Source organism: Saccostrea cucullata, unplaced genomic scaffold, assembly GCF_032062105.1.
Source record: "Saccostrea cucullata isolate Sc308-1 unplaced genomic scaffold, CSIRO_AGI_Scuc_v1 ctg36, whole genome shotgun sequence".
NCBI lineage: Eukaryota > Metazoa > Mollusca > Bivalvia > Ostreida > Ostreidae > Saccostrea > Saccostrea cuccullata.
Genome location: NW_026930674.1, coordinates 240,001 through 254,505, shown reverse-complemented (window position 1 = coordinate 254,505; position 14,505 = coordinate 240,001). Strand labels below are relative to the sequence as shown.

At 33.9% G+C, this 14,505-nt stretch overlaps 1 protein-coding gene across 1 annotated transcript in view; it reads right to left on the bottom strand.

Moving 5' to 3' along the window:
- LOC134229567 (RAB11-binding protein RELCH homolog) overlaps window positions 1-14,505 on the bottom strand; it is a 59,931-nt gene that overhangs the window by 30,634 nt on the left and 14,792 nt on the right. The window contains exons 16-24 of the mRNA XM_062711315.1: window positions 14,048-14,204; window positions 13,770-13,893; window positions 12,895-12,943; window positions 12,578-12,669; window positions 12,335-12,441; window positions 12,129-12,228; window positions 11,907-11,989; window positions 11,563-11,626; window positions 9,704-9,842 (exon numbers count right to left, since the gene is read on the bottom strand). Of these exons, the coding sequence (XP_062567299.1) occupies window positions 9,704-9,842; window positions 11,563-11,626; window positions 11,907-11,989; window positions 12,129-12,228; window positions 12,335-12,441; window positions 12,578-12,669; window positions 12,895-12,943; window positions 13,770-13,893; window positions 14,048-14,204 (915 nt within the window). The remainder of the gene's footprint in view (window positions 1-9,703; window positions 9,843-11,562; window positions 11,627-11,906; window positions 11,990-12,128; window positions 12,229-12,334; window positions 12,442-12,577; window positions 12,670-12,894; window positions 12,944-13,769; window positions 13,894-14,047; window positions 14,205-14,505) is intronic.

Below are 14,505 nucleotides of genomic sequence, written 5' to 3'. Positions count from 1 at the left end.
GTACTTGTCTACAGGTGTACAGGTCTGTTGTGTATTTGTTTGTTTATAGGTGTACAGGTCTGTTGTGTATTTGTTTGTTTACAGGTGTACAGGTCTGTTGTGTATTTGTCTACAGGTGTACAGATCTGTTGTGTACTTGTCTACAGATGTACAGGTCTGTTGTGTATTCCTTTGTCTACAGGTGTACAGGTCTGTTATGCACTTGTCTACAGGTGTACAGGTCTGTTGTGTATTTGACTACAGGTGTACAGGTCTGTTGTATACTTGTTCTTGTCTACAGGTGTACAGGTCTATTGTGTACTTGTCTACAGGTGTACAGGTCTGTTGTGTATGTGTCTACAGGTGTATATGTCTTTTGTGTATTTGTACTTGTCTACAGGTGTACAGGTCTGTTGTGTAATTCTCTACACATGTACAGGTCTGTTGTGTATTCCTTTGTCTACAGGTGTACAGTCTGTTATGTACTTGTCTACAGGTGTACAGGTCTGTTGTGTATTTGTTTGTTTATAGGTGTACAGGTCTGTTGTGTATTTGTTTGTTTACAGGTGTACAGGTCTGTTGTGTACTTATCTACAGGTGTACAGGTCTGTTGTGTATTTGTCTACAGGTGAACAGGTCTGTTGTGTACTTGTCTACAGGTGTACAGGTCTATTGTGTACTTGTCTACAGGTGTACAGGTCTGTTGTGCATTTGTCTACAGGTGTACAGGTCTGTTGTGCATTTGTCTACAGATGTACAGGTCTGTTGTGTACTTGTTCTTGTCTACAGGTGTACAGGTCTGTTATGTACTTGTCTACAGGTGTACAGGTCTGTTATGTACTTGTCTACAGGTGTACAGGTCTGTTGTGTACTTGTCTACAGGTGTACAGGTCTGTTGTGTAGTTGTTCTTGTCTACAGGTGTACAGGTCTGTTATGTACTTGTCTACAGGTCTACAGGTCTGTTGTGTACTTGTTCTTGTCTACAGGTGTACAGGTCTGTTATGTACTTGTCTACAGGTGTATATGTCTGTTGTGTACTTGTCTACAGGTCTGTTGTGTATTTATCTACAGGTGTAAAGGTCTGTTGTGTATTCGTTTGTTTGCAGGTGTACAGGTCTGTTGTGCATTTGTTTGTTTGCAGGTGTACAGATCTGTTGTGTATTTGTTTGTTTGCAGTTGTAAGTCAGTTAGATACCTGTCTATAGATGTAAATGTTTGTTAGTTATGAACTTATGTCTACAATTGCATAATGCTGGTCATGCTGGTCATGCAATAGACAAATGCAGACACCTCTTCCTCTTTATGTGATCTGCAGTATTCCATTTACTGTTTTGATCATTCTGTTGAGCTATTAATGCTCTCAACAAACATGAATTTTCTACTGTAAATGATTGCAAAATCACCCTAAACAATAGATTAATAATAACAAAACCTTTCTGACTGTTTATATCTTACCATATAATCATGATTAACACCCCCAATATTACATTAAGTGTGCAATTAAACTACCAACACCTGCCAAGAATTTATTCTAAAAAACATAACAAAAAACCAGACCACCATGTGTTTAGCCTCTATGTTGGAATCAGAGTTCGGGCTAGAAAACATATTTCCAAAACATGAGAGAGTTACTGCTGAGAATAATTTAATCTGTATGCTTGTGATGATAGGGGGAACCCTAATTAGTATTCTGACAAAACAATTTCTATAGCAGGCAAGAAACTGTTCAGAAGACACAGGGAACATCAGGTCCTGTCCATAACAATATCGGCTTTATAACATGATTTTAGAATATCCTTTCAGTGTCATGAACTTTTCTTTTACTATATAACGTGACTAATGGGAGTACATGTATTATTAAATATTTGAAGACAATATTCAGCAATCTTCATCAAATCATAAATATAAAAAACATTTCATCCTTTAGAGATAATACATATCTTTGTGAAATATAGCATATAAGTTAATACATCTTTATACATACGAATAAATCTAATCCTGCAAATCATCTTTTAGATATATGTACAAAAGTAAGGAAAATCAAAAGCCCAACTGGGTTAATGTAGTCATCACTTTTGGTCCTCAAAGGGAGTGATCAAATGTGCCATTAAATAAAAACACTAATGATCTTACTGTGGCATTCTGACAAATTGCCATACATGTCACCACATCAATCACTTAGAGACAAGACAATTTCTTCCTCCTTTCTTAAAATGTTTCACTCCAGCCCCTTAAACATGTCAAATTGAGCTGAGCATCTATAGATCCCTTAGAAGCTGGCATTACTTAAGGTGAAATGTTGGGATGCTGGTAATAACACTTGAGAATCAATTTAACCGGTTCCTGACATGTGGAAGACCTGGTTAATTATACTTCTAAACGTAAACAAGAAGTTCTCTTGTCTTTTATCCTTATCATAAGAAAAAACCTGGGCTCTTATTTAGCAGTTTAAAAGCTGGGTTATCCTAATCGCACAGAAAGAAAGTAAAAACACTGTGCCAATTTTTGTTTCTGAACTAAATTATTCTGCAATTCAAAAATTAGTAATAGATCATATGGATCAAATCAATTCATCTACTTTCAATTATTTTCAAGCAGAAATGAATGTTAATTGTTTGACCTCCAAGACAAATATTTAATCATACATTAGGCTCAAAGGCCACAATGCTCAAAGCAGAGTCTGTAGGAGTCAGGTGTTTATTTCAAACAGATCTCTGTGTTCTTATAGACGAAGTCCAGTTGTAAAGCTAATTGAGCAGGGTACATCCTTGTTATTTTTTTAGTAGAAAATATTAATTATTCAAAAAATACTTTTAAATTTCAAGTACTGTGTCCAAACCTAAGATTAAAAAGACTTAAAATGTATCTTTTACAACGTTTTTCATTATATAAATGTTAAATAAACTTTACCTTTTCACCCAATGATGCTCAATTTTGCTCATCATCAACAAATCTGATTAGAATTGGCATAGAGGCTTAGAGTTAGTGAAGTGAAAGACTGTCCAACAAACAAAAAACATACATGTATCAGACAAACTTTGATCAGGAAAACTCTCTTTAGAATATGGCTCAAGTGAGCTAAAAATAGAGCACATCAAAAGATGAAGAATGTCTATTTTCTATTGAGAACTGGCAACCATCCAACCAGAACAATAATTATCACTTCCCTACCTCCTCAACTGACCGAGAATTGATTGTAAACAGAGAAGAGCTAGGGATCTAAGAATTTCCTACTTGTTTTTCAAGGCAATTTAGCTGCTGATATGCTTCATTACATATAATGATAAATAAACATATGTTTGTGTTTCTACAAAATTATTATTATTTTTCCCCATCTGAAAGTTAATTCAGCATACAAAGACAATATAATTCCCTCAGCCCACTAAGAAAGCTATTTTATTGACAACTAGTGGGTATTTACAACCAGAAGTCTCTGTTGAGACTGAAGCTCTACTGGTTTGTACTTATAGCAAAGGAAGAGAAAGGTACTTAAGCAGTTGGAAATTGAAACTTTTCAACAGCAATAAATAGAATAATGATCCTTGACTAAGTCTCTTTATGTTCTTAGTGCAGTCTACTTGCATGCCACATTTATATTATAATCAGACTAAAATTGTATTTGGAGTAGCATTTTGAAAGAATTTCACAGAAATTTCTATTTTTAGTAACCACGGCAACACCGTTCATCGAAATCAAAAACCGATACACAGAATTATGTACCTTATTGTAGTCTACTTGTGTGCCAAGTTATATTGAAATCAGACTAAAACTGTAGAAGGAGTAGCATTTTGAAAGAATTTCACAGAAATTTCTATTTTTAGTAACTACGGCAACACCGTTCATCGAAATCAAAAACTGATATACAGAATTGTGTATCTTAGTGTAGTCTACTTGTGTGCCAAGTTATATTGAAATCAGACTAAAACTGTAGGAGGAGTAGCATTTTGAAAGAATTTCACAGAAATTCCTATTCTTAGTAACATGGCAACACCGTTCTTCGAAATCAAGTGTAGTCTACTTGTGTTATAAGTTATATTGAAATCGAACCAAAACTGTAGGAGGAGTAGCATTTTGAAAGAATTTCACAGAAATTTCTATTTTTAGTAACCACAGCAACACCGTTCATCGAAATCAAAAACCGATAAACAGAATCATGTATCTTAATGTAGTCTACTTGTGTGCCAAGTTATATTGAAATCAGACTAAAACTGTAGAAGGAGTAGCATTTTGAAAGAATTTCACGGAAATTTCTATTTTTAGTAAACACAGCAACACCGTTCATCAAAATCAAAAACTGATACACAGAATTATGTATCTTATTTAAGTCTACTTGTGTGCTAAGTTATATTGAAATCAGACTAAAACTGTAGAAGGAGTAGCATTTTGAAAGAATTTCACAGAAATTTCTATTTTTAGTAACCACAGCAACACCGTTCATCAAAATCAAAAACTGATACACAGAATTATGTATCTTATTTAAGTCTACTTGTGTGCTAAGTTATATTGAAATCAGACTAAAACTGTAGAAGGAGTAGCGTTTTGAAAGGAATTTCACAGAAAATTCTATTTTTAGTAACCACGGCAACACCGTTCATCGAAATTAAAAACCGATAAACAGAATTGTGTATCTTAGTGTAGTCTACTTGTGTGCCAAGTTATATTGAAATCAGACTAAAACTGTAGGAGGAGTAGCATTTTGAAAGAATTTCACAGAAATTTCTATTTTTAGTAACCACGGCAACACCGTTCATCGAAATCAAAAACCGATACACAGAATTATGTATCTTAGTGTAGTCTACTTGTATGCCAAGTTATATTGAAATCAGACCAAAACTGTAGGAGGAGTAGCATTTTGAAAGAATTTCACAGAAATTTATATTTTTAGTAACCACTGCAACACCATTCATCGAAATCAAACACCGATACATAGAATTATGTATCATAGTGTTGTCTATTTGTGTGCCAAGTTATATTGAAATCAGACTAAAACTGTAGGAGGAGTTGCATTTTGAAAGAATTTCACAGAAAATTTCTATTTTTAGTAACCACAGCAACACCGTTCTTCGTCAAAAACCGATACACAGAATTATGTATCTTAGTGTAGTCTACTTGTGTGCCAAGTTATATTGAAATCAGACCAAAACTGTAGGAGGAGTAGCATTTTGAAAAATTGTTTACAGACAGACAGACGGACAGACAGACAGACAGACAGACGGACGGACGACGGACGCATTACTATCGCATAAACTCTTCTGGTCTCTGACCAGTAGAGCTAAAAATAAATCTTACCCCCATCAAAGTTTTGTTTTCTTACATAGTTTGGCAACACTAATAAATGCAATGTATGATATGGGGCACTAAGCTTGTATGATATCATGGACCAGTTGAAATGCCTTATTAGTTTTACCCATCTTGTATACTGTTCAAATATGACTACTGATATTTTCAAAGTTATGAGTTTTAATTTAGATGAGAAATCAAAACTTTTGTTGTGGTGTATCCCACCTTAACCTCATGGTATACCATAATCAATTTTGAAGTATGGAATGCAAAAGACATCTCAATTTATGGACTGGATTTTGTTTTACTTCAAATACAACCAGAAGTCTCTGTCGAGACCGTAGCTCTACTGGTTTATACTTAAAACAAAGGAAGATAAAAGTAGCAGTTGCGACTTGAAACTTTAAAACAGCAATAAATAAAAAATAGAACCAGAAGTCTCTGTCGAGACTGAAGCTCTACTGGTTTGTACTTATAGCAAAGGAAAAGAAAGGTTCTTAAGCAGTTGGGAACTGAAACTTTACCACAGCAATAAAAAGAATAATGATCCTTGATTAAGTCTCTTTATGTTCTTAGTGTAGTCTACTTGCATGCCACATTATATTATAATCAGACTTAAACTGTATTACGAGTAGCATTTTGAGAGTTTTTAACAGAAATTTCTATTTTTAGTAACAATGGCAACACCGTTCATCGAAATCAAAAACCGATAAATAGAATTATGTATCTTAGTGTAGTGTACTTGTGTGCCAAGTTATATTGAAATCAGACCAAAACTGTAAGCGGAGTAGCATTTTGAAAGAATTTCACAGAAATTTCTATTTTTAGTAACAACAGCAACACTGTTCATTGAAATCAAAAACGAATATACAGAATTATGTATCTTAGTGTAGTCTACTTGTGTGCCAAGTTATATTGAAATCAGACCAAAACTGTAAGAGAAGTAGCATTTTGAAAGAATTTCAAAGAATTTTCTATTTTTAGTTACAACGGCAACACCGTTTATCGAAATCAAAAACCGATACAATGAATTATGTATCTTAGTGTAGTCTACATGTGTGCCAAGTTATATTGAAATCAGACTTAAACTGTAGGAGGAGTAGCATTTTGAAAGAATTTCACAGAAATTTCTATTTTTAGTAACAACGGCAACACCGTTCATCGAAATCAAAAACAGATATAAAGAAATATGTATCTTAGTGTAGTGTACTTGTGTACCAAGTTATATTGAAATCAGACCAAAACTGTAGGAGGAGTAGCATTTTGAAAGAATTTCACAGAAATTTCTATTTTTAGTAACAACGGCAACACTGTTCATCGAAATCAAAAACCGATACACAGAAATATGTATCTTAGTGTAGTCTACTTGTGTGCCAAGTTATATTGAAATCAGACCAAAACTGTAAGAGAAGTAGCATTTTGAAAGAATTTCAAAGAATTTTCTATTTTTAGTTACAACGGCAACACCGTTCATCGAAATCAAAAACCGATACAATGAATTATGTATCTTAGTGTAGTTTACATGTGTGCCAAGTTATATTGAAATCAGACTTAAACTGTAGGAGGAGTAGCATTTTGAAAGAATTTCACAGAAATTTCTATTTTTAGTAACAACGGCAACACCGTTCATCGAAATCAAAAACAGATATACAGAAATATGTATCTTAGTGTAGTGTACTTGTGTACCAAGTTATATTGAAATCAGACCAAAACTGTAGGAGGAGTAGCATTTTGAAAGAATTTCACAGAAATTTCTATTTTTAGTAACAACGGCAACACCGTTCATCAAAATCAAAAACCGATACACAGAAATATGTATCTTAGTGTAGTCTACTTGTGTGCCAAGTTATATTGAAATCAGACCAAAACTGCAGGAGGAGTAGCATTTTGAAAAATTGTTTACAGACAGACAGACAGACAGACGGACGGACGACGGACGCATTACTATCGCATAAGCTCTTCTGGTCTCTGACCAGTAGAGCTAAAAATGATCCTTGCCACTCATCAAAATAAAAACAGATGCACAGAATTATGTATCTTAGTATAATCTACTTGTGTGCCAAGTTATACTGAAATCGGACCAAAACTGTAGAAGGAGTAGCATTTTGAAACAATTTCACAGAAATTTCTATTTTTAGTAACCATGGCAACACCGTTCATCAAAATCAAAAACCAATGCCCAAAATTATGTATCTTAGTGTAGTCTACTTGTGTGCCAAGTTATATTGAAATCAGACCAAAACTGTAGGAGGAGTAGCATTTTGAAGAATTTCACAGAAATTTCTATTTTTAGTAACCATGGCAACACGGTTCATCGAAATCAAAAACCGATGCACAGAATTATGTATCTCAGTGTAGTCTACTTGTGTGCCAAGTTATATTGAAAACAGACCAAAACTGTAGGAGGAGTAGCATTTTGAAAGACTTTCAAAAAAAATTCTACTTTTAGTAACCATGGCAACACCGTTCATTGAAATCAAAAACCGATGCACAGAATTATGTATCTTAGTGTAGTCTACTTGTGTGCCAAGTTATACTGAAGTTGGACCAAAACTGTAGGAGGAGTAGCATTTTGAAAGAATTTCACAGAAATTTCTATTTTTAGTAACCACAGCAACACCGTTCATCAAAATCAAAAACCGATGCACAGAATTATGTATCTTAGTGTAGTCTACTTGTTTGCCAAGTTATACTGAAATCGGACCAAAACTGTAGGAGGAGTAGCATTTTGAATAAAGTGCCCCGCCACAGCATGATACGCCCGTCAAATATTGTTCAATAATGCTCATAAACTGGTAATTAGAGTGCAAGAAAATCAGGTAACTTTGATTACCAAGTTCAAGATTACAAGATTGACACTGATTTCAATGATCTAATTTCCATTAATTCCTGATCATATTTATTGTACATACATCTCTAAGAGTGTAGACAATATTTATAAGAAATAATACATCACATAATTCTAAACTGGCTGAGTTAGAGCTTAAAAATATCCATCTGCTGCTTTTTTTATTGCATATTTTATGATTGATTAAAAATGCTACAGTCTAAAAAACATCAAACAGAAATTATTCTTTAGACTATAAAATTTTATAAGACATGGCACTCTGCAATTTGTTGCAAATATATAAAAATTGAAATGTATTTTTTTTCAATGTAAATACATGTATGTATAATTAGTTTTTATTATATCATACAATATTAATTTAGTTTTAATCATATACTGTATTTTAAAAGAATAAAACATCAATTTGTTTTAATTACATTACACCAAATAACTAATTGAAAGATCTTTATCTGAACTAGCCATCAAGAACTCTTAATTAACACAAGCAACTGTGAGGCCATTTCTTTTTGCCCAACTCCCAAGAGACAACAGCTGCATGGTCAGAGATGGTCTTCCAGTTAGCTCTTGACAATAAACTCATTAATTTCTCTCTAATTTGACATGCACATTTCTGCTATCAAAATTCTTCTTGACCAGTGCTTGTTAATTATGCCCATGGGACAAACTGCATTCCTCTTATAACATTAACATTTCTTACAGATTGCTGTAAAGTATATGATGAAAAAATAAGTTTTTTACTTGATTTAACATTTTTTAACAAGGATACAGCTATAATTTTACATTTTTTAGGATTATGAAATTAAAAATTTAAAAGAATTAGTTTTTTAAAAATTTCACTGAAATTAAAAGTCAAAGTGACCTTGAAATAAGCCGCAACACACCTTCTACCTAAGATGTATATTTTTGCCAAGTTTGATAGCTCTAGGTCTAATAGTTTTCTAGTTATGAGCCGGACAGGATTTTTCCTTATTTGGCCATAGCATCTTTATTAAAGGTCAGAGTGACCTACTTTTTGTGCGCGACACACCGTCTACCCAAGAAGTACCAGTTGACAAAGTTTGATAGTCCTAGGCCTATTAGTATTGAAGTTATGAGCCGGACATGAGTGGACAGACGGACGGACGCTCGGACGGACGGACATGAAGCCTATAACATAATACGTCCCGTCTTAAGACGGGCGTATAAAAATTGTTTACAGACAGACAGACAGACAGACACTCTGACAGACGGACGGACGCCGGACGCATCACTATCGCATAACCTCTTCTGGTCTCTGACCAATAGAGCTAAAAAATTAGAAAGGAAAAATGAATGTTGTACAAATGTAGTAAACTTGCAAAATGTATTTAGTTACTAAATGAGTATATACAATATACAGAATGTGTTCTATACGTGTAACCTTGGCCCAGATTAATTAGACCAAAAGTTGTCATTGTCTCTGCTGGATGAGGCCTTTATATACGAATACACTGAAACTTTTTCCTGAATAGAAGAGCTACATGTAGGATCATTGCAGAAACTGCTTTGGTGTGTCCTATTGTTTGGATCAGATTCTTTTTCTCACATCATACATCAGATTGTAAAAATGTACTCACGATCATCTCGGAAACGGGGCTCAGCATTTGGACCAACTCGTGCGAGTGTGCGAATCAACTCAATGATGACCTCATGTTCATTTCTGTAGACCGGGTCATCCATGAAGGTTACAAACTGCATGTAAACTCTATCTAACATCTGAAAATAACAAAACCAATTCATGTATATTACATGTCTTGCATCTAAATTACTTAAAAGTATATGTTGGTAAACAAACCAATCTAGGGTACACTATCTAACAAATGAAAATAAAAATATCAATTTATGTATATTTTGTCAAATACCAACAAATCATCTAAAAATACATGTTAACATTTAAAAAACAAAGAACAAAAAAAAAATAATAATTATAAGCAAGCCTCACATCTAAAAGTAAAAAAAACCCAAAACTTTTTTTATTATATATATAGTCAGACCTTTTTATCTTAAACTTAGTTGGATCACAAAACACTGACATACATGTATTTGAAAAAAAATAGTGCTTTGTAATTCCAAAACACTTTCAAATATACATGGTATTTATAATATAAATGTTTGAGATACTGAAGTTCAGATGCATATCATATACTGTATACAGGGAAATTTTTGCCCCCGTTTTATTTTCGCCCCTTTCGCCCTAGTCTGGCGTGGGCGAATTTAAAACGGAGCGAATTCAAAGTAAACTGCTTAATATCTTAAACAAAAATCTTTTTGGGCGAATTTAAAACGGGGCAACCTTGTTTTCAAATGTGAAAGGGCGAAAATAACACGGGGCGAAAATAACCCTGTATACAGTAGTACCTGACCAAAATTATTCATGTTAACACAGCACATTTTTTTTACTTTCAAAAATAGTAATATTTTCATCATTTTAATATGTACTTTGTTGTTTAGAAATATTTTGTGACCCCCTCCTAAAAAAGAAATCTACAAAAACTCTATGGTCTGGCTCTAAGATCATATTAAACTATGAACAGAGTGACTTAAATCAAAATTAATTATACATGTATCCTCTGAAATAATTTTGATATTAATCAGTCAATTTTTTTATTATATGTTTGAATTTAAATTTTATGCAAACTGCAAAATTTAAGTAAATATATTTATATTTATAGATATTTTGATGTCATACATGGAGATCACTGTTTAACTAGGCAAGCAATTAGGTTTATGATTGTCGTTGGGGAATTTTTATACGAGAAATCTTTTGGTAACTCTAGCATGTGCAAGATATATAAATATATATTCTGTAGCTACTAGAAAATCAAATACAGCATATTGTCAATGCTTCAAACAAATTTTATTGATGCATGTACATGATTTGCATGGGCGTCGGAAGCAAACTGAAAGTGGGGGGGGGGGGCTAATCGAAAGTGGGGGGGGGGGGGACTAAACCAACAAAAAAGGTAAATTCCGATTTTCAATGCCCATATAATGTATATTTTTGCAAAAAAAGTGGAGGGGTTCAGCCATATACCTTTTGACATTGTCAGTGCTGCACCAGCAACTATTTGTATGAACATGATGAATTGTTTTACTGAGAAATTTTTTTAACAGAGATACATGTGTCATACAGAAATTTCTACGTAGTATTCAAAAAATATCAATTACATGTACATTGTCAATATACTAGTTATACTAGAAAAAAGAATTTAAAATGTTTTTGCTTTTCTGGAACAACCCTCTTTACTCTATCTAGCATTGACAGTAACAAAAGATCTTAATTACGGTAAAAGGAGGTTTTGCATTTGAAGTTGTAGTTAATAAAACTGACATGTAATTTAGTGCTTATGAATAGATATTGCAGGAAGATTTTGCTTTGTTTAATCAGTGTAAAATTTGACATTTCCTAAAAAGGGTCAACTTCACAAATACTTACATCAACAAGGGACACATTCTCTATTATGGCTCCAAGAGCAGGAATGGTAGCTGTCCTGACATTACTGTGACATACAAAAAATGGAATACTGTAGAGTGCAAATTTTGCTTGCTCAAAGTTGTTTGCCAATAATTTAGGCAGATACAGCATTCACTGACATTGCAAACATAGTGGACATTTATCTTGAGTTTTTAGCACATATATACATTTGAATCTTTGATTTATACAAAAGTTTAAGAGAAACCAAAATATAGATAAGTTTTGCACTCATAAGGATACATGAATTGGTGTTCTACTACCTAATAACATAGAATAGACCAAAAATATCCAAACAATGTACTCACATTTCAGCATCAGTTCCGAGTGTGACGAGAGCAGGAAAGACTCGGGTAGAGATGAGATTCTCTCCAACACCTTTCACCATCAGCTGCAGAAAAAAATAAAAACCTCTCAGACATCTCATAAAAATTAGACCATTTTATATTCATACATGTATTACATGGCTATGAGAAATATTTCATTCTATAAATCTACTGTACTCTTGTACCTGTGAGTGAATTACGTACCTCGAACAGTCTGGCCGCTGAAGCTCGTACCTGGGGAGAGGAGTGCACCACCCCATCCCAGAGGACTGTCAGCAACAGCTCATGATTGCTGGGGTTAGCACTGCAGAGAGACATGACAGGTACACTTTACCTGGTGTATATGTACTAAACTGTGTGTCTATAAAGTGAGCTAACTCTCACTGGCTGTCCAACAAACAGGAACCTACCTGAGTTCTGTAAATGCTGCCTTCAGGCTGTCTAGGGGGGCTTGGTACATGGATAGAGTACAAAGGATTTCTTGAAGGAACTGAATCAGCTGCTGCCTATCTTCCTCCTGTTAAGTAAGAATGAGAATAGATACAATGGGAAGAAAACAAGATACACAAAAAATACAATGAAAATACATGTATTATTAGAAGTTTGGAAATTTAATTAAATTTAGAAAAGGTAAAATAAGAAAAAGAGCGTACAGAATTAAATGCTGACAGGACTCCCGCGGCATATACAGGGACAATACAGGTGGTGACACTGGTCTGTTTAGCAGCCGCGTAACCTCGATGGTCTGAGCGCAGAAAGGTTAGTAAAGTACAATGTACTAAATCATGTAAAATCTATACACAGTTTTTACAGCAGATTGACATGTTCAAGTATCTCATAAACAGACAATATGATATCAATTATCACTCACATGAATTCACTGGTTTCAAAATTATTACGAAGTCTTATCATTGGTTTTCAAGATATTTTAAATTTAACTTTTAACTGAGACTTCTGTATACATAATTACCAGTGTGTTCATCTGTCGAAACCAACAGCTCTATGAATTTTGGTCTCATCTGCATACAAAATAGAATTTAACATTATTGATCAATATGAAAAACATAGGTAATCATAAATTACAGAGCCCACATCAACAAATGTTGTCTTTAAGTAAGGCTAAGTTACTTGGACAGGACAGCATCTGAAGCAAATCTGGAAATGTTCATATCTAAATGCATCATCAATGCAAGACTGGTCCAAAGGTTTTTTAGTTACTTGGGAATGAATCTGCTCCAAAAACTTACACCTAGTTACTTTTCAGAAAAATGTAGGTCAAATCAAGGATCTGAAGCAACTCTGGTAGTGTGCATAAATGAATGTATCAGCAGTTAAAACTTCGTTAGCATCTGGCTTTTGCTCACTTTAAAACTTTAACTTGGTCACTCATTTGGAAAATGCAAGTCAATTTAATGAATCCAAAGTCCAGTAATGTGAATTCTTAAATGTTTACTCTATAATGCTAGAACATGCTCCAAAATCTTTAACATAGTCACTCATCTGGAAAACAGAAAAATAAATCAGATCCAGCATCTGAAGCAAGCCTGGTACATGCATCCTTAGATGCATCGTCCATGCACGTATATGGGGTTTATAGTTACTTTGAAACAAGACATGCTCTGAAAACCTGTTCACTCTTCCAGATATGAGGTCAGATCCAGCATCCAAAGCAAGCTTGGTAGTGTGCATCTTTAGATGTATCATCCATGCAAGTCTGCACAATATAGGGTTTATAGTTCATTGGAAATGACACCTGCTCCAGACCTAAAACCCTGTAAAGAGTTCACTACATATAATGATACCTTTGTTCAGAATAAACTAAAAAAAGAGGAAAATGATACTTGCCCTTTTCTCCACAAACACTTTGCCAAATGTCCGAGACAACAAGAAGAAACAGCGACACAGACTATTAACTATTTTAGGAAGGACTAATCCGGCACCTAACACAACTTCTAGTAATCTAGGAATTCTAAAAAAAATAATCAGAGATTCAAAATGCAACTATCATGTGGAACATTTTACCTAAAATTTTTATTTAAACATGGCATAAATCTGACCTGATTGATATTCTTTTGTACATTAGTTTTTTATCTTATGCATATCTGATTATGTTGTTCACTTACAAATTGTTCACAACCCAATTGAAGGAATCCCATGGTTCAAACCACTCTTGACCAATATGATGTTCAAATAGGTGAACAAAGGCAGATAACTGATCTTTGTCACCACAAACCACCTTAAGATCTGTAAGCAGTGAACAAGGTTTGGGAAACCGAGATACTGAAAGAAAAAGTAATGAATTAGGACATTTTTCCCCCTTTCAAAAGCCTTAAACATAATTATCTGCTAAATCAAATAAAATTCAAACATGACATCAAGCATCAATACCATACTTCTTTTTGAAACAAAAAAGGGTGCTTATCCAAAGAAAATGAATGTCACATAAGAAAGCATTAAAATAAACCCAAGTTAAGTGAAGCTTTATCTTCCATACTTTTTTATTGAAAAACTGAGGTCAATGCAAACATCTAAATGGATGATGACTGTAAGAGCTAAAACAAGAGGCCCAGGGGCCACAGCG